Source organism: Octodon degus, unplaced genomic scaffold (genome assembly GCF_000260255.1).
Source record: "Octodon degus isolate 3935 unplaced genomic scaffold, OctDeg1.0 scaffold00073, whole genome shotgun sequence".
NCBI lineage: Eukaryota > Metazoa > Chordata > Mammalia > Rodentia > Octodontidae > Octodon > Octodon degus.
Genome location: NW_004524649.1, coordinates 2,130,196 through 2,150,994, shown reverse-complemented (window position 1 = coordinate 2,150,994; position 20,799 = coordinate 2,130,196). Strand labels below are relative to the sequence as shown.

Genomic DNA, 20,799 nt, shown 5'->3' with positions numbered 1-20,799 from the left:
TGGATTAATCAGCTGTAGGGAGAAGGAGATCCCACCATCTGCATCGATGTGAGAGGATCTGGAGACACGAGGAATGTGCAGCAGAGGAGGACATGGGTTAGCAGGGCCGGCTGGAGGCAAAGCTGCTCACTAGAGGAAGCAGAGGGCTGCACTTCAGCGATGCTTATGCTGGAGACGCATGCACGGCATGGTGACCACAGTTAACCATGTAACTGATGGGTTTCTGCCCATATGGAACTCTGCCAGGGTCACTATGGCAGGTGATCCAACACGGCGTCAGGTTACAAAACAATGTCAACAGCTCCCAGACCAATTTCCATGTTCTTCTAGTCCCAAAATGGACCTTTTGTCTCCTTTTCCCATGCGTTTCAATGACCCTCCAATCCTCTCTCGATGTGATGCTTCGCTTGCCCATATAAACTCCACCTCTAGTCCAACCCACTAAAAACCCCGCTCCAAGCTCCCTCCGCCGAGGGTCCTTGCAGTCTCCTACAGCCCTCCCAGGCCGACGATAGTGGTTTTCTTTCTACCTGCCAGCGTCTCTCCAGAGCAGCAAAAATCGTACAGTAATGACTGTGCAATCTGCTCAGAGAGCAGATCTCAAGAGCACGCATGCGCACACACACACACCTGCATGCGTGCACAGGCACGATATCTATGTGTCATACATACACATGTGTTCGCACACACACAACCACATGAGGTAGGTACGGCAAATCACTAGCATGTGTGTTTATCCAATCAGCATGCTCGCAGCTTAAATATCTGCAGCTTTGTCGGTCAGTCACACCTCAGGAAAGCTGGGAAGACCAACAGTCAGGACTGTGCCCGGGCAGAAGCACATGGATGCTGGTGATTTACTCTGAAGCCAGGTGTGCCGGCGATGGACAAGGATGCACGGGTGTCAGGGAGTGGAAGGAGGTGGTGGCAAGGACACGCACTTTCCCACTTCACATTTGTAAATTTTCATATGAAATTTCCATGTTCACCTGGGGAAAGCGCTTCCTCAGGGCAGGCACCTACTAGGTTAGAGCCTGAGAAGCCCACAGAGGTTGGACAGACCAGCTTTTCCTGTTTTAGTTCCACAAATCAATCCCTCTTTTCTTTTACAGTGCTCAGGATCAAACCCAGGGCCTCACTTGTGCTAGATAAGCACTCTAACACTAATCTACGTCCTCACCCCAAGATCAGCTCTTTAAAAATTTAATTTTTTGAAACTTTCAGAGCCATCCAGAACGAAGAGAGAAACACAGCCAAGCCCCGCACACCCGCCCTTGTCTCGGTGACGTGAAGACACGTGCCACGTGGTGGACACTGCTCGCCCTCCACACCTGACCTCAGAACTCGGCCTGTACCCTGCCGCGGGGTCACTGGGACCTCGTGGCCCCGGGGCAGCTCCTTGGGGATGACACAGGCCTCTTGCCCTGAACAGCCTCTCGGGGCTCCTGTCATCCCCACCTGCTTTGCTGCTATGCTCTTCGACTCCTGCTGCAGCTTCACCCCAGCTCATAGGTCACTCCGTCTTCCCCTTCTACCCTACCTGCCACAGGTGCCGGTCTGTCTCTCCAGTCAGACCTTAGGACTCTTAATATTTGGGTTTTTTATATCATGAAAGTATGACAGGCAAATATAAGATAATTAACACACAAAAAAGTCCTCTTCATTCCAAAGCCTCTGGGCCCCTCCCTGTAGGCAACACTGTAAGAATTGTTCCTGACTTCCGAAACACTGCTGTGCCATGGGCACTGTCCCTCCTGTCCTGCTTACTCTGTGCACCTGGTCCCCATCCAGCCCCCTCCTATAGGCAGTCAAGCCCCTTTCCAGGCCATGCAAGGCTCTGAGGACCAGAGTCACATCTCTGGCTCTCCTGGGACCAGCAGGACCCCGGAAGGTGCTGAGGTGGAGGTGTCTCCTTTCCCCAGCGGGGCTGTGCCCTGGTCCAGTGTGGCAGGAGGAGCCTAGCTGACAGCCTGACCATGCTTGCAATGGGGCCACCTGGGACTGCGCAGAACACAGCACAGCCACGACCAGAGGCTTCTTCCTCGGGATCAGGAGGCTGAGGACTGAGTGACAGCCTCCCCAGTCCCCAGGAACACTGTCCATGGGGTTGCATTGTGCCCAAGAGCCAGCTCCTGGAATGTCCAGGCCCCGGCCAGAGGCAGAGGACAGCAAATACGAGGCCACGAGTTACCTTGGGCTTCGAACAGCTCATCCTGAGGTTGTCCCTGTAGGCAACACTGTAAGAATTGTTCCTGACTTCCGAAACACTGCTGTGCCATGGGCACTGTCCCTCCTGTCCTGCTTACTCTGTGCACCTGGTCCCCATCCAGCCCCCTCCTATAGGCAGTCAAGCCCCTTTCCAGGCCATGCAAGGCTCTGAGGACCAGAGTCACATCTCTGGCTCTCCTGGGACCAGCAGGACCCCGGAAGGTGCTGAGGTGGAGGTGTCTCCTTTCCCCAGCGGGGCTGTGCCCTGGTCCAGTGTGGCAGGAGGAGCCTAGCTGACAGCCTGACCATGCTTGCAATGGGGCCACCTGGGACTGCGCAGAACACAGCACAGCCACGACCAGAGGCTTCTTCCTCGGGATCAGGAGGCTGAGGACTGAGTGACAGCCTCCCCAGTCCCCAGGAACACTGTCCATGGGGTTGCATTGTGCCCAAGAGCCAGCTCCTGGAATGTCCAGGCCCCGGCCAGAGGCAGAGGACAGCAAATACGAGGCCACGAGTTACCTTGGGCTTCGAACAGCTCATCCTGAGGTTCTCTGGGACTCTCAGCTTCCTCATCAGACTTGAGACTCTGGAAAAACAGCAGAAGAAGTGAGTCCCTAGTGGCACCCTGGAAATGCAGCACCAGGGACAAACAGAACAGGATATTTGGGCAGGATGGGGGCCTCACTAAGCAGCCCACAGTGCTGTGAAACAACATCCTCTCAGATGGAACAGCACCTGTGTTTGGGCTCCTCAACACAAATGCAGCCACAGCAGCTCACTGAGGACACGGCAAAGCCCATGTCCTAGCTGCAGGGTAACCTGCCTCATGGCACCAGCGCCACTACCATCTGCAGAGGCCGCGTGTCTCTGCCCTCTGCACAGCCCCTCACCTACATCCAGTCAGCAAACAAGTGGTTCCCTGAGTCTCCACAGTGTGCAGGCACCTAATACCAGAGTTCTTCACACACTTGTACCCCAGGCCTCAGAGGGGCAGGGCCGCTATGAAGCTTACAGCTCAGGTAAGAGCCTCACTTTCCAACGACAGAATCGGCAGACCAGAGCCAAAGTCTGCTTCTGACCCATAACTGATTCTGGAATGAACAGCTGGGAAGCTGAATCTGTCCCCTGCAAAGCTGGCACTAACTCTTAAGCGTCAGAACCCAAGTTGCTGATGCTTAACCCCATTTTCCTAATGTGTCAACTCAACCGACAATCCCGAAGGCAGTTTTCCCCTCATGTTCTGAGGGATCTGAGACAGTTTAAGGTTGGCATCAGTGGTGTATGCCTGGGACTCCAGATACTCAGGAGGCTGAGGCAGGAGGGCCACAAATTCAAGGCCAGTTGCAACTTGGTGGGAATCTCAAAATAAATAAAGGCTAGAGATGTAGCTTAGTGCTCCTTGTGTGAAACCCCAGTATATCACACACACACGCGCGCGTGCGCACACAGACACACACACACACACACACACACACACACACACACACACACAGAGAAAAACAAAGAGAGGGCTCAAGCAACAGAACAGCACATGTGAAGATGGAGCACAAGCCCAGGGTCCACTCACTCCCCAACTATATCTGAGGCCCAAACCCACAAAGAAAATGAAAAGCAAGGTCATGGGTCTGTTTGCCCAGGTGAAAGAGGCCACTGAGAGAAAAACTCTAATATTCAAATATGTGTTCATTTTTTTCTTTTCACCTCAACAAATGTTCAAGATACAATGGCATCAGTGTGGGACCAGGGCTCCTGTGAAAAGCGAGTTCCCAGTGTGCCAGGCTGTCAGAGTTCCTGTCACAGACAGTGGGGACCCAGGGCTTCTAGAATCCTTTGAAAACAGACCCAAGAGTTCACGGTCCATTCCGGGGCTGCACACCTGCCTGAGGAGATTTCCCTTTACTCAGGAGCAGGAGGCCCTGGCAGGTCTCCTGGTCATCCCAGACACAGGACAGGCTCCACAGGAGAGGAACAGCAGCGCGAAGGCTCTGGGAGGCCTGGGCTCGACTTCTGCAGCGCCCCAGCCCTCCCATGCCTTTGAGGGCATGGGGCACGAGCCCTGCTAGCCTGAGGCGAATCGGAGGTGATTCTCCCTTTCTGTCCTTAGCACATCACATTCCCACTCGTGACACTATAAAGATGGCCTTGCAGTAACAGGGACAGAGGATCTGTGCACAAATTCTCTATGGCAAGACTGGGTGCTCTGAGTCAGGACCCTCCCCCCACAAGACAATTGGAATGAGAAGATCACAAAGAAATGCCATCCCCAGTGTGAGTCCAGGTGGCTGGCAACTCCAGCTGCCCAGCACGTCGCGGCCCTCCCATAGCTCTGACGATCACGTGCTATGGCCACAGAGGGACACTTTCCTTCCCCAGCCCCGGGCATCCTGGGGTGACACCAACCTACCTCCACACTCTCCAGGGATGCAGAGCGGCAGTGCTGCCTCTTCAGCCCAGCCCTGGCTAGCTGCTCTGATCCATATGTGGCTTCGGTGGCAGAGGTCCTCCGCTCCGGCTGGCTCCGATGGCCGTAACGCTTGGAGCCGCTCACGTACTTTGGTGGGACAGCACTGGAGGCAGCTGGAGAGGAAACAGGCGCAGGACCATGAAGTGCTCCAGGCCCAGCGGTCGGCCTGTCTCACCCAGAAGCATCTGAAGACACACAGTGCACAGTGCAGCACCAGGGGCAGTAACTGAAGGGACCTGTAACGGGGCTCCCCTGGCACCTCGCGGGACAGGAGGTATGGGACAGGAAATCCTTACACTAAACTCCACCTGCTATCTTTTCAAGTATATTTTGCATCTATTTGTGGAATTAAAAAAAGACATGGGAGCTTCTCAGGCTTCACCACAAGGACTAACAGGAGGCTGGAGAGCACAGGCCAGCAGGTCAGCAGGTCCAGGGCAGCGGGGGGCAGGGGCACTAGTTTTAGGATATGTGAGAATTCACTGAATCCACACTACTCTATCCCCACCTCCACCTGCATATTCACACCCATCTACAAGGTGCACGGGACGGGGAAAGGTAGGCAGGACACAGGGTCCCTCAGAGATTCAGAGGAATGAAGCAACCAGACTAAGACGGCTGGAGAGCGGGCCCCTGGTCTCTGTGCTCAGGTACAGCCGTGCTGGGAGTCCTCCTCTCCCTGCCTGGGCTTAGGCCCATGGGGCGGTGCAGGGAAGTGCAATCATTGTAGAAGCGGTGGAAGGTGTGGTGCACGTGGGAAGCCATGCTGGCGGGACCCGAGGGTGCTTATGACCCTGCAGGACGGGCCTGCCACACAGCGGACCTGGGCTTTGTGCTGCCTCGATGGCCAAGCCTGGGGCCAAATCCTGCCCTTGCATGCCTGGGGACGGCATGCCACTAGCGTCTGTGTCCCCTCCGCAGCTGCTGGCCTGCGCTGACCTCAAGGTACTGGTTACCGAGCACCCTCCTCAGCCCTGTCCAGGCGGCATTCTCTGGAATGCGGTGACCTCCCCAGTATCAGCCACTTGGAGGAGAGCCATGTGGCTCACCGGCCTGGGGACAAGGAGTCAGAGCCCGGCCAGGACACCCAAGGTGGCCTTCATGCCCTTAGGGCCACAGGGCCACCCTCTGGGTGGACAGCACCTCAAGTCTCCTGGGCAAGGGCCTCCCCAGCAGGCTCTCAGCCAGGACCGCTCACCCCACCCCCCAGCACACCTACAGGCTAAAGCCCTCACATCTGCGTGCCTTCTCCAGGAAAAGGGCTGGCAAGTCCACACAGTGCATTAAGTTACATGTCCAATGACAGCCTTGAGCAAGAGGGGGGTGGTGGGAAGCAGGGCTGCTCTCCAGAATATAGGGTGTACCTCACACCATGACCCCTGGCCCTGAGCAACCAAAGCCTATCTCTCTCATCCCCACAGTGGACTGCTAGAAGGACCAGCAAGGAGATGAAACCTGGGAGGAGGATGACATCATGACCCGAGCAGCAAGCAGGGCCTGAGTGCAGAGCCCCTGGCCACACGATGGCAGGGTGGAGAGGAGCCAAAGACACAGGGTCGGTGAACAGGTGTACGGATGAGCAGGTGGGTGAGCAGGACAAGACAGGGAAGTAGAAGCAGAGTCAGCCCTGAAGAGCTTGTGGAGGGTGGACTGGATCTGGACGGGTCTCTGGCTGCAGCCACAGGACTGGTTCCAGAGCTGCTCAGGGACTGGGACCATCTGGCTAAGGGAAGGGGAGGGGAGGGGAGGGGAGGGGAGGGGATGGGGGAGGGGAAGGGGAGAGAAAGGAAGGAGAGTAGAGGGAAAAGCAATGAAAAGAAAGAGGGGGAAGAAAAGGAAAAGAAACAAAGGGTAAAGGAAAGAAGGAAAGGGAAGGATAGGAAAGGACAAGAGAAGAGAAGACAAAACTGGGTTGTGAGAAATGCACAGCTCTGAGCTGAGATTGCTTCTTGGAAAGAACTGAGAATGTGTCACACAGGTAGAGACTCGGAGCTCAGAGGTCAGGGTGCTCTGAGCAGGGACAGACTGTGGTGTCCTGGGCACCGACATCCCTGGGCAGGGTTGCCACACGTCTTGGAGTGAAAATAAGTCAGGAGCAGGCCCTGCAAGTGGTGTGCATAGCTAGTTGTACAGCACAGTGACAAACAAGTGTCACAGGTCCAGGGTCGGAGACCAGGGGCCCGCATCACAGAGGCCGGGTGCCTCCTCCCACACACCCACCTGAGCCTGTGTGCCACCCTAAGACACTCCTTATAGAGAGGAGATGAAGGGAAGAAAGAAATAAAGATCTAAGTCCATAGAGCCTGGAAGTGACACAACATACAATGGGAACTCAGCTTTCAGAACTGCAGGTTTTACTCCAAAAGGCAGAAAAGTCTCCCCGGCAGAGACACTGAGCTCACAGAGGGCTTCCTCTCACCTGACTGCAAAGAACCAGCTTCTTCACTGCTGAGGTCACCACCAGCCTTGGAGGACAGCACCGCCACAAGCCCTTCCTTAAACTCCTCAAAGGTGACCTGGGCAGGTTAAGCAGAGGGGACAGCGTGACTGCCTGTAGTGCCACGCTTACCATTACACCCCTGGGCTCCTCTCAGGAGAACATTCTTTTCAGTTTGTCAAATATGTATTTAAGATTGTTTGCAACAGAAGAGTAAGAAAGGTAAAAAGGAACCATAATCCCACCACCAAAATAAACACTTTTATAAAGCAGATCCTAGGGCCGGGGAGATAGCTCAGTAGAATAAGCGCTTGCCTGGCAAGCACAAGGTCCTGAATTCAATCCCCGGTACTGCAAATTAATTTAATTAATTAATTAAATAAATAAATAAATAAAGCAGATCCTACAAGATAATCAGAAAAATACATCTAGGCAGTGGCAGCCCCGCCCCTGGGAGCACTGAGCCGGCCACCACTGAGTCTGGGCATGGTGGTGCACGCCTGTAACCCCAGTGTCAGGGAGGCTGAAAACGGGAGGATTACTATGAGTCCAAGCAGTGTAGTAAGGCCCTGCGCATACTGGATACATACAGGATAGTGACACCCTTGCTTTTCTGCACCTAACCTGCATGCAACCCTAAAACACAGGGTTTAGTTTTTCCTTGATGGAACTGCATGCATACACACTTTCAGATCTGGCCCCTCTGACTCGACACTGCTTCCGTAACGTGTTCACGAGGCTGTGCATGGGCCTAGTTCATTCATCTCTGACGCACAGCACTTCGCTGCACACCAGGGCATCAGCCAACCCAGTCCTGTGTCTGCTTATCAAAACCAAAACGCTCTGACGCTGTTCCTTATGTCACCTCCGGGGTTTCTGTATAGGTCAGACCTAAGAATTCCCCGCATCACTTTTTAACCTGACAGTCTCAGTGTCTCACATCAAAAACAACCCAGCTTTCTTTGATTAGTATTTATGTCATGTATCTTTTTCTCAAACTTTTAGTCTCAATTATGTACATCCTGATGTACGGTGCATCTTATTATTATTTTTTTTTTAGGTTTATTATATTTTATGACTTCATTTTCTCTTTGTTAACTTAGAAGTTGTATATAGTCCATTTACTTTCTCTTCCTGCTTCTCCTAAGAACATGTATCCTCTGCTTATCAAATTTACCACTAATCAATACATTTACCTTTTTTTATGGAACCGAAGATTGAACTCAGGCCCTTGTGCTTGCCAGGCAAGCACTTATTCTACTGAGCTATCTCCCAGGCCCCTAACCCTCTTCTTTAATACAGAGTCTCTTAATGTTTTAACTCCCTTTGCTACACTCCTTTTTATTTTTTATTTTATCTTTTTGTGTGTGTGTGGTTGGCTCAGCCTGGGGGATGGGGGGGCTGGTGCAGCATGTGGTGCTGGGGATTGAACTGCGGACTCTGAGCTTGCCTAAGCAGGCACTTTAGACCACTGAGCTATCTCACCAGCCCATCTGCACTCCTTTTTAAACCTTTACAATGCATTTTAACTCTACATTTTGCACCTTCACCAACATCACTTTTATTTTATATAGTCAATGTTCTTTTAGAATTATCCACATATTAACCACTAGGTGTTTTCATCTTGCAATTCTGACCTTCTGTGATAATTTTCTATCTATTTCAAGTACATCTTTTGGAATTTCATCCTTTTCTTGCATATACTGGTGCCAAACTCTCTTAGCTGTTTTAATTTCACCTGTAATCCTTTCAGCAGAATATAATTTATATAGCTTACAGTAATGCTTCATTTTTCTCAAATAGAAGTGACACTATTCTCACTTAAAAAGAATGGATGGGGCTGGGGAACTAGCTTCGCGATCTAAGTGCCTGCCAAACGCAAGGATCTGGGTTCAAAACCAGGCATGGTGGTGCATGACTGTGATCCCAGTGCTGGGGAAGTTAAGACAGGAGGATCACAGGAGTCTGAGTCGCATAGTGAGACCCTGTACCAAATAAATAAATAAATAAATAAATAAATAAATAAATAAATAAGAGGGTTCAATCCCAGTCCCACAAGCCGCTCTGGCCCCACCCCCAGGCAAGCTGAGCTGGTGACTGAGTCCAGGTGTGGTGGTGCATGCCTGTAAGTTCAGCACTGGGGAGGCTGAAAACAGGAGAATCACTACGAGTCCAAGCTGCGTCGTGAGACCCTGTACCAAATACATACATAGATGGATTTTTTTTTTAAAGCCAGAATGGATGGATGAGCAGTGACATAGACATGCACAGCAACACAACCTTGACAAAGCACCAGCCCCCAGACACAGCTGTGTGTCACCTGGCGCACAACAGGCCAGCACGTGCTGGCACTGCACATCAGAGACAGGATCTACCATGTTGGTAGCAGGATGGTGGGAGGCTCTGGTGAGAGGCATAGAGAGGTCACCTGGAGGGAGCTGAGGGCTGGCCACTCGGGGTGCACCCTGCTGGGAGCATATGCTGTGCTGCACACTTCGCGTCCTGCTGCAGCTCTTTTCACCATGCTGATGAAGTCCCACAGGAGGACATGACCAGGGGGATTCTGGGCCAATATCACAGTAGCACTGGAGTGGCAGGCCCAGGGCTGGAGGTTCTGCTGCCTCTGTGATGACAAACTCCCACTGTCGCCAGCCCTCTGTCTAGGACAGGTGTGCACTGCTCCTTGATGTGACCTCATGCACACTTGGCGCGGGAGCTGCTCACTGTGCTGTGCTCACTAAGGGATCGCCTCACGAGCCCCTGCTGCCGAGCAGAGCCTGTTACCCACATAAGCCCTTCCAGCTTTGCCTCGGAAGGTGTCTGTGCTGGATGCGGGTACTGACCAGCTGATACTTCCTTTTTTTTGTGTGAGAGAGGATCTCACTATGTAGTTCAGGTTGGCCTTGAAATACTCCTGCTTCAGCCTCCTGAGTGCTGCGGTGACAGGCACGCACTGCCACACCTCACTGGCTACCTCCCTTTAGTAGACAGGACTGTAGCTCCTCTGGTGGTCCTGGCATTTGGCTGCTATTCTGGGGATGAAGTTTTCAGACTGGGGGTGAAGTTCTCTCTTCACGACTGGGTCCATGTCTGTTTTTGCCACGTTCAGGTATGCCTGATCTGGGCAAGAGGCCAGAGGGTCTGCAGTCCCCTCTGAGGGCACAGGCAATGTGATGGCCAACTGACCTGCGTTGGTCTCTGCCCTGCAGTTGCCCCATTAGTACTCTCCGCAAATATGGGGCTAGTCTACCAGACTTCCTACCTTGGATAAGCCTGCATTTGACACCTTCTTCCATGGCCTTCTGAGTCCTCTAGGACCACAGATCAATCTCACTTATGGTGATAAGATTTTCTTTTCTTTCTTTTTTTTTTTTTTTTTTTTTTGTGGAACCAGGGATTGAACTCAGGTCCTTGCGCTTGCCAGGGAAGCACTTATTCCATTGAGCCATCTCCCCAGCCCGATAAAATATTCTTAACACAAACACTGTTTTGTGTGCTGAGCTCACCAGTTATCCAATTTACCATGCATCTTTGTTTTTGTTTTATTTTATTTTTTGTCCATTTTAAGATAGGGTCTCACTATACAAGTTCAGGCTGGCCTCGAACTTACTCTGTAGCCTAGTCTGGCCTCAACTTGCAGCAATTCTCCTACCTTAGCCTCCCAAGTACTGAAATTACAGGTGTGAGCCACCACATCTAGCCTATGGTACATCTTTGAACTGGTAATTTCTGTCTGGTGTTTTTTCCTATTTTTGAGGGTTTTTTTTTTGTTGTTGTTGTTGTTCCCCTTTTTTTAACCTCTGCAAAGGTGGAAAGCCAGCTTCCAAGTTGGGGTCTGGTTGGTTATTATCTTGGCCTTGGTGTCAGAGATCTGAAATCTCTGCAGTAGAGGGCTGGTTACAGTCCCAGGAAAGACTGTTTTGTCTGCAGAGGTCTCAATCATGCGGGTTCTGCCTGGCCTGGAATCCAGGTGATCAGGTCCAGGACAGCGACTGGAGGCTTCTGGGAGGAGCTGAATGTTCCTATCAACCTCTCACCTGGGTCCTCGGTCTTGAAGGAGATGAGATCACGAGAATTAGGGCCGAACAACCCTGTCCAGCCAGACCCTAAGGGACCCACATGCCCTACGCAGAGCTGCGAAGAGACCTGACCCAGGACTTACAGTGACAAGGACACAGACGATGGCCAAGTTTTGTCTGCTTTCAGTTACCTACTGGGCATCTGCAGGCCAGCTGGCGAGCCACACTTCACAGCAAATCTGGCTTTTAAGTTCCTGGCTAACCCAGAAGAAAACACAAATCATGCTGTTAAGGAGTAGCAGGTAAGGAAGGGCCCAGGATTTTGCCTGTCCTCCACTTCTATGGCTGTCCTTATGTCATGACAGTCATTCCTGTGATGGATGGATTTCTTTTTTCTTTCTTTTTTTTTTTGTATTTTAGTGAAGGGTCTACAGGGTGTTCTAGGTCTCACTACTGGATGGGACTCATAGTGATCTGCCTGTTTACAGCCTCCCAAGAGCTGGGATTACAGGGGTGCGCCACCACGCCCAGTCTCAATTGCCATCTCAGCGCAACCCCATGGTGGGGCTGGCATGGCAGGCCCAGTGATTGAACCCCTTGCCCCGTACCTGCTTGTAAGTGCTTTAATCTGCTGAGCTATTTGGCTGGTCTCTTTCTTTCTTTCTTTCTTTTGTTTGGCAGATCCGGGGACTGAACTCAGACCCTTGCACTTGCCAGGGAAGCGCTTATTCCACTGAGCCATCTCCCCGGCCCCTTTCTTTCTTTCTTTCTTTCTTTCTTTCTTTCTTTCTTTCTTTCTTTCTTTCTTTCTTTCTGGGACTTGGAATCAAACTCAGGACCTCATGTTTGCCAGGCAGGCACTGTGTCAATGAGCTATTTCACTGGCCTGAGATAGCTTCTTTTTAATAGCTCTAATCTTTTCAGACACCACAATACCGCATTTATTTTGGCTCCAATTTTACACATACTTCTTATTTTTTATTTATTTTTGGTACTGGGGATCAAACTCAGAACTTTGCACTTGCCAGGCAGGCGCTTATACCACTGAGCTATTTCCCCAGCCCTACACATACTTCTTTTCTAGCTAAACTTTAAATTTTTCAAATCTTTCTGCTGAGCTTTTTGCTCCTGCTTCTCGCTATAAACCTGGGCAAAAGTAGCTAAAAGTACCCATGCCACAGCCTGAATACCGTGTAGCCTTAAAATTCACTCCTCAGATCCACTAGTCCATTGTCTTAGCCTTAGATGGTTTTATGGCATGGACAAAGCGGAGAGAAGTTCTCTGGTAGAATATAGCTTCCCTGGCCTCTAGCTCAATTCCCAACACAGCTTTCATTCCCATCTGAAACCTCAAGAAGAGACTGCACTGTACTGTACTAGACTGTACTGACACTGAGCTCCCACCAGCATTGCCCATCAAGCTCTGCTTATAGCATTCCAGGAGTCTGGGAGCCTGCAAACTGCGAACGTGTACTCGCCAGGCAGGCACTGTGCCTTGGGGCTGTACCCCGGCCCTTCAAAGGCTTCTGAAGCAATGATCAGGTATAGGCACAGCAACGGGCCCACTTCCCCCATAACAATTTTCTGTATCAGTCAGCTTTTCTGTTGCTGGGACAAAATATTGGACGCATGCAACTTAGAGGAAGAGAGGTTTGGTTTGGCTCGCAATATCAGATCATCCTCAGCTGGCTCCAAGGCAGACGCATGGCCCAAGGGCATGGGGAAGGCAGGAAAGCTGCTCAACTCACAGCAGCCCGGAAGCTGAGCTACAAACTACAAACGGAAGATCAGAGAGGAAGGGCCAGGGACTAGATCTGCCCCCAAGGTCATGCCCTCGTGGTCCACCCGGAAGCATGCTTTGCTGGTGTCCTAGGTGTCTCTGAGGCCAACCAAGTTGACGGCCAAGATTCACTCTCACAAGAGCTAATGATGAAACCCTGTTCTTGCGCACAGAGGTCCATACCCACCCTGGCACTGGGGTTGTCTCCAAGCAGAATCTTCAGGAGGGCGGGCAGCTGCTTCTGCAGGTGGAGTTTCTGGCAGAGTTGGGTCAACTCCTCCCGGTCCAGAAAGCCTGTCCCGGTGGCATCACAGCTGCTGTAGATGTCCTTAAGCTGTGAGACGTAGTAATTGTCTCCTTCATCCATCCCATAGCAGGCTGGCCTTGGCAGGGAAAAAGAGAAACATCAGGACACATTTCCCACCACCACACACGTTCCTGCACTGCTGGGCAAGTGCAGAGGCAGAGCTGGTGGATGAGGAGAGAGCTGGAGCCTCCTCAGACTGTGTGCTGGGAGGGCATGGCCCCCTGTGCAGGAGAGACAGAGATCCTGGCAGGGACAGCAAGGCTGGGCAGCCTTTCGACATCAGTCACAAGAACCAGAATGTCTCTGTTATGTTAAAAAAAAAAAAAAAAGACTATTACACAATATCTTGAAAGGGTTAAAGAGGAAAGGAAGGAGTCAGGCGTGGTGGGCTCGCCTGTAATCCCAGGACTCAGGAGGCTGAGGCAGAGGACTGCTAGGAGTCTGAGGCAAGCCTGGGCTACATAGTGAAACCCTGTCTCAACAAGACAAAAAGAAAAACAAGACGAAACAAAACGTAAGATGAAACAGGCGAGAGAGATAAATACAAAAAGCACTAAAATCACCACATTTCTACCACCTATAAAAACTATTATTAATATTTTGGCACACCTACATTCTAACGTTTCCATATCAATCTATCAATGTGGTTTTTCCTTACACATTCAAGTATTTGCTTACAAATACAAATTAAGATGTGAAAACTTCCCTAAATTCCAACAAATAAAGTCGCTTGTAATGAAAGAGAATATTAATAAATTCAAAAGAAGAAAATAATGTAACTGATAGCTACCTAACAGTGCTCCGATTAAAACGAAGAGATGTCATGATAAATGACTCAGACTAGAACCTCCCGGTCCCAGCAGTAATCACAAGAAGGGGGACTCCCACATTGCTCTGGGAAGCTCAGCCACAAACACTGAGAGAAGTCACAGTGTCAACAGATCGACATTTTACTCAGCACTCTGGGAGGCTGAGGCAGGAGGATCACAAGTTCTGCCTCGCCCAGGCAACTTACAGACTCACTGAGGCTCTGTCTCAAAATAAAAAACAAAAAGGGCTGCGAATGTAGGTTGGGATGAAGGCACTGGATTCAAAACCTCCAAGCAATAATAATATCAATAACAACAACAGTGGAATATTTCACAAACATGAAACAATAAAGCAACATCTTCTATGAGTAGAGCCCAGCACGGTGCACGCTGATGTAACACAGACGCGCTGTGACGGGGCGGGTGGGGTGACCAGTGCTGCCATCGCCTGGCAGGGCAGGGAGGCCTGCGTGAGAGCTCGGTGCACCTGGGAGGGGTCTTCACAGCCACAGGGCACTGCAGACAGGGAATCCTCATCTGACCTCTTAAACAGGGCTCAGTAACCATAGACCAGCGGGTGTACACACCAAGATGGGACACACCCAGCCAGATCTCAGCGCCCGCAGGTGTGGCCACCTGCGAAGGGGATGCCCTTCCTCTTGATCAGGAGATACGCCTCCTCAGGAGCAGCAGGTGATGGGGCAGGGTAAAGAGGGTCAGCCGTGGCCAACCCCCCCAGCTGGTGCAGCCAACTACAAAAAGCATCCAGGTAGAAAATCGACAGGGAAACAAACATGTGATTCACCAGACCACAAACCTAGCTTCCCAGAGGCAACAGCGGTCTAGCCAGGCCTCCTGTGCTAAGTGGGACAGACAGGCTGCTCTTACTCTTCCCTGAGCTATGCAAAGCCGCTCCTGGTCGCAAGTGCTGACCTGCAACAAGCCAGGCATTCACTGGCCACGGAGCACACGACACCCTGGGTAAAACGCTGTCACCATCCAGAAGGGAGTAGAACACGGAAGGTATGCAGTGTGGCCTCCGCTGGCGGCCCCCATCCTCTGAATAGATGAGCCTGGATTTCCCAGCTCAGGGAACTTTGTTTCCATTCAGTTCTTCCTCTGAGAGAAGTAGCCAGATGCTGTGGAGTTCCCCACACACATGCCTAGGCTAGTCTAAAAAAGCACAAACCAGCACAGCCCCAGAAATGTGGGGGTCTTGAGAAAACACTACATGGTTTATTTTTATTTTTCCCTGAAATGAATTACACTAAAATATGCTTTCCAAAGTTAAACTCAGTTTGAAGCTTCTCTTGGGTGAGGAACCCTTGACCCCTGAGCATGGCACGGATGGTGAGAGGGTCCTGGGAGTCCCCAAAAGGAAACTAAGGTTCTGGCAGCTGTTAACGGTTGCTGACTATGTGCATCTGCCAGCAGGGCTGCCACCTTCAGAGGCAAGGCAGCCAACTTCCAGGGTGCTGAGCAGGGCTGGCAGGAACCCGGGCACAGGTGGAAGCACAGAGATGCTGGCTGGGGACTCTTGGGGCTGTTGTGCAGTGGAAAATCCCTCCCACTAGCCTTCAAAGTGTGGTCAAATCATGGATATTACCTTCCTGTGACAGTCACCAACATGTACACTAAGTGGCTGGGGCATTAGGTCAGCACCACCAAGGGCTTGCAGAGATCCTAGGGTCTGAGGAGCCCTGAGAACCCACAGCACAGACAGTGACAGTGACAGTGACTCTTCTGACCATGCAGGTTACTTCGAGGCCAATGCAGACATTGCCAGGACCATTCCACAGTTGGGTACTCAGTGCCCTTATCCCAGCCCGTGCTATGAGGCCTAGGGACCTCTGCACAGCTACCCTAGGCTATTTGGCTCTGGCTGGTCAGTTTCTGTGACTCAGCTTCCCACTGTCACCATGGTGACCAGAATACCAGGCAGCTGCTGAGAACCACAAGACACCCAGGCCGGCCACTTCAGAAGCAACTACAGAGCTTGGAAGTGGCTTCGAAGCCACTGCTGATCCTACTGCTTATGGTGCTGCTGGTGACAATGACCCTAGAGGCCCATTCCCATGGGATGGGGTAAGATGCTGTTTCCAGAAGTGTCACCCCACCTGCTCTCCACCCTCCTGAGAAGAGCAGTCAGCTGAGCCCCACAGCACAGGAACCAGTCATGCTCTACTTAGACTCCCCAAGGGTGAGAATACCACCACATCCTTCACCCCCGCTTCCCTCAACTGAGGAGAAACAAAGACACAGCCAGGCTTTCCGGGCCACGGGCAGGAGCTTGGCCCATCTTCCCCCAGCTCTGCAGGTGCCTGGCCTCTGTAGGTGCCCAAGTACAGCCCCAAACACAGTGCTTTGTGATAAATAACAACCACCCCTTACCTGGGCAGTCCAGAGGCCTCTTTGGTTTCTCCTTCATCGAAACTGAATTATTTATCTAATCCTCCTCGGGAGCTCACACATGTGTGAGATGTGCGCACATGCAAGCATGAGAAAGCCCGGCCGGCCCACAGGAGCCAACTGCAGAGCTGGGAACAGCACTCCAGCCAGAGACCAACCCTTAACTTCCCACAGTTTCACTTTCCTGAATTCGGAAGGAGTAGATTCTTACTATTTCTGAGGTCAGAAAGCTTAAGCTAAAGGTCAGGCATAAATGCTGCTGCTAGGTGAACCAAAATCCTGTTCTCATCCTGTCTCTAAAAAAAAAGCAAAAAACTGGACACTGCCACAGAGACAAATGACCTGGGCCCATCACTCTGCAGGACAGAGGAGCAAGGTGTTAGTTTGCACTTAATTTATGCACAGTGCTGAGGAAATTCAATCTGCCCCCGAGAAGCTGCCAGGGACCCAGAACACTGCTGCAACAGGAAGCAGCTCCAGTCCAGGAGCAAGCCAGCGCACCCCACCCAGCGACCAGGAGAGCTGCCTTCAAGATAAGATGGGTGCATTCCGCAGTGGGGGTGGCCCACCCAGAGAAACACCAAAGTCACCTTTAGGTTCCAGCTGAGCAGCTGGCAGCACCCGGTGTTTCCAGCAGCCTCGGGCTCCACAGTCCACCTTCATGCCTCAGCAGATCTAGGCCACTGGGATTCGCTTCTGCATTGTTTTCTCGGCTTGCTCTAGTTTTCCAAAATGTACGTTATTGCTGGACGTGGTGGCACATGCTTATAATCCTGGCACTTGAGAGGCTGAGGCAGGAGGATGGTTTTGATTTTGAGAACAGCCTGGGCTGCAAAGTGAGCCCAAGTTCAGCCTGAACTGCATAGTGAGACCCTGTCTTAAAAAAAAAAAAAAAGAGGGGCAGGGGAGATGGCTCAGTAGAATAAGGGCTTCCCTGGCAAGGATAAGGGCCTGAGTTCAATCCCTGGTTCCAAAAAAAAAAAAAAAAGGAAGAAAGAAAGAGCCAGTAAGATAGTTCAGCAGACTAAGCGCTCCAGTACCACATGTCACACTGACCCCACCCCTGGGTACACTGAGCCAGCCACCAAGACCAGGCAGTGGTGGCATGCACGCCTGTAATCCCAGCGCTAGGGAGGCTGAAAACAGGAGGACCACTATGAGTCCGAGCTGTGCAGTTGAGACCCTGTATCAAATACATTAAAAAAAAAAAAAATTGCTACAGGGACTCTTCTTAACCAAGGCTAAAATGTAGTAGTAAGAATCTATTTAAAGACATAGGTCTTTTCCTCCCGGGCTGTCTGAGGTTCCATTGCCATCATGAATGACACAGTAACTATCTGAACCCAGAAATTCATGACCAACCGTCTTCTTCAAAGGAAATAAATGGTCATTGATGTCCTTCACCCTGGGAAAGCAGCAGTACCTAAGACAGAAAGTTGGGAAAAATTCACCAGAATGTACAAGACCACACCAGATGTCATTTTTGTGTTTGGATTCGAAACCCATTTTGGTGGTGGCAAGACAACTGGCTTTGGCATGATTTATGATTCCCTGGATTATGCAAAGAAAAACGAGCCCAAACATAGACTTGCAAGACACGGCCTGTATGGGAAGAAACAGACCTCAAGAAAGCAGCAGAAGGAACGCAAGAACAGAATGAGGAAAGTCAGGGGCACCACAGAGGCTAACGTTGGTGCTGGCAGAAAGTGAGCTGGAGACTGGAGACCAGCCAAAGGGGGAGAGATTCTGCAGTGCCTGTCTGCAGTGACTGCAACTTTTTTCACGAGAGGATTTAATAAACTGTAAAACCTTCAAAAAAAAAAAAAAAAAAAAAAAAAAAGACACAGAACACTGGCAAAGATAACCAGATAAGTAAACATAAAGGTAAATTCTGGGGCTGGGGAGATGGCTCAGTGGAATAAGCGCTTCCCTGGCAAGCACAAGGGCCTGAGTTCAATCCCTGGTTCTGCCAAAAAATAAATAAATAAAGGCAAATTTTTTTTTTGTTTGTTTCTAAATCTCTTTTCTTTATGATTTAAACATACATTAATGAGCACACAAAGTATAAACATGCACTGCGACAGTATAGCATCAGCTCTCTGGCACTGTGACAAGATGTCAGACACACACCGAAAGGGAGCAAAGGTTCTGCTGGCTCATGGTTTCAGAGCACTGGTGCTTGGTCTTGTGTTGTAGGGACTGTGATGGCTGAGTAGAGTACTTCATGGTGGGAGCTATCTTCCTTCAGCCTTTTCTGTTTGTTCCCAGTCGTGGGTATTAAAGCCAGGAACTCACAGGTGCTAGGTAAGTGGTACACCCACCACTGCGCCACAACCCAGCCCTTTCCATTTTGAGACAAGGTCGTACTGACTTGTCTCTGCTGGCCTTTAGCTTCCAGCCCTCTTGCCTGTGGATTCCTGCGACCCATACTCAGAGCCTCAGGTACAGTGCTGCCCTGCTGTCCCCTCAACTCCCAAGACTCTGGTCACAGACGTTAGAGCTCTTGGCCTTCTTGGTGTCTCTGGGCCCCACCTGTCTGTCTCTCCAGGCCCCTCTGGGTGTGTCCTGGGCCAGTTTCACAGTTGCCCCTCCCCCCTGTTGGTAAAGCGTGCATTCAGCTGAGATGCTGCGCTTCCCCAGAGTCAGCCCTTCCAGAAGCTACTCCGTCTGTCTAACACCCCATACATCGTTCTCTGTAGCAATTCTCTACCTCGTCTCTCATGTCCTTCAGCATACCTTTCCCCATGTCTGCGTCTGGTGACTAAGCCCTCAGGAGCTGGGAACTTTGTTGGATTTCACCTACACTTTCATGCCTCCTCATGGGCCTAAGCACTCGATTATGTTATAAGGATTTTTTTTTTTTTTTTTTGCTCCGAATGCCTTCAGGGCAGGTTTGGTTGGCTTGAGTTGTGGTGCTCGAACCACAGCAACCTGAGCCTGACTGCTTTGTTGAAGCAGCCACTTAAAGAACTGAGCTAAGGAGCAGTCCCCCAAGCACTCGATTATGTACCAACAAGTCTAACCCTGGAAAAATAGGGGCTTCAGGATGACTTTTCCTCTAGAGAGGCCTCAGCTCCTGGCTAACATCCTGTGTGACTGTGGCAGAGATGGATAAAAACTGACCCAGTAAGTTCGTGTGAAGTTTCAGTTCACTCGAGTGTCTCAGTCTTCCTCACAGTGCTGACCTCGGTGTGGGCAATGCAGCAGGCATCCGCCTTGCGGGCCTGGATACAGCCGTGTCTGCTCCACAGCTGAGCTCTGTGCTTGCCATAAAGCACGCAACTGATGTACAGCGCCCAGGACGATGCCACGCCTGCCAGGCTCAGAGTCTCGACGCTGCTGCACCCATCAGGCATGACCTGCAAGCTGCACCCCGGGCCTCTTCTGTGTCTTCACACAGCTACAAAGTCATTTTTCTACTTGACCCAGGCAGAAGTCTAAACGATCTCATCTTATGCAACTACATTGTATTTTCCAACCTTATAAGAATATATCAGTTGTTGGGATTTCATTTTATTAAAAAGGTTTTGCACAGCAAGAGAAACCACCAACAGAGTGAAGAGACAACCCCACAGCATGGGAAAATGTTTGCCAGCTGTTCCTCAGACAAAGGATTACTATGAATAACATACAAAGAACCAAAAAAAAAAAAAAAAAAAAAATCAGACTTCCCAAATTTAAAGACCCAACTCAAATATGGGCAGTTCTCAGATGAAGAACTACAAATTGTAAATGAATATATGATCCAATGCTCAACATCACTGGTCATTTGAGAGATGCAAATTAAAACAACACTAAGATTCCCTCTCACCCCAGAAAGAATGGCTATTACCAAGAAATCAACCAATAACAAATGCTGGAGGGGCTGGAACCCTTCTCCACTGTTGGTGGGAGAGTGGACTGGTGTAACTACTGTGGAAATCAGTGTGGAGATTACTAAAAAAATTAGGATTGGAGGTCCCTTTTGACCCAGCCATTCCCTTTCTGGGTATCTTCCTAGAAAAATTAAAAACTTCACACCACAGCAATATATGGGCACTTATGCTTGTAGCAACACAATCTGTAATAGCTAGATCTTGGAAACAGCCCAAATGCCCATGAACCTAGAAATGGATAAGCAGATACAATATTCTTATCCAGTACAGTACTATTCAGTCATAAAGGATAAACCCAAGACTTTTATAGGTAAATGGATGCAACCTGAGACTATATCCACAAGTAGAATAAGCCAGCTGTGCATGCATAAACATACTGCCTTCCTAGTATTAGAATCAGAGAGAGGGCCAGGGAGATGGCTCAGTGGAATAAGCGCTTCCCTGGCAAGCGCAACGGCCTGAGTTCAATCCCTGGTTCTGCAAAAAAA

At 50.7% G+C, this 20,799-nt stretch overlaps 1 protein-coding gene and 1 pseudogene across 6 annotated transcripts in view; one reads left to right on the top strand and one right to left on the bottom strand.

Annotated features, from left to right (window-relative positions):
* The window catches only part of Ninl (ninein like), a 65,713-nt gene that overhangs the window by 28,546 nt on the left and 16,368 nt on the right, over window positions 1-20,799 (bottom strand). For 5 of the 6 annotated variants that reach the window (XM_023720181.1, XM_023720182.1, XM_023720180.1 and 2 more), the window contains exons 2-5: window positions 13,099-13,294; window positions 7,095-7,191; window positions 4,616-4,788; window positions 2,731-2,797 (exon numbers count right to left, since the gene is read on the bottom strand). In XM_023720181.1, coding sequence (XP_023575949.1) covers window positions 2,731-2,797; window positions 4,616-4,788; window positions 7,095-7,191; window positions 13,099-13,278 — 517 coding nt within the window. In that variant the 5' untranslated portion in view covers window positions 13,279-13,294. The remainder of the gene's footprint in view (window positions 1-2,730; window positions 2,798-4,615; window positions 4,789-7,094; window positions 7,192-13,098; window positions 13,295-20,799) is intronic. The other variant, XM_023720183.1, reaches the window with a different exon arrangement.
* On the top strand, window positions 17,754-18,146 carry LOC111817895 (annotated as a pseudogene).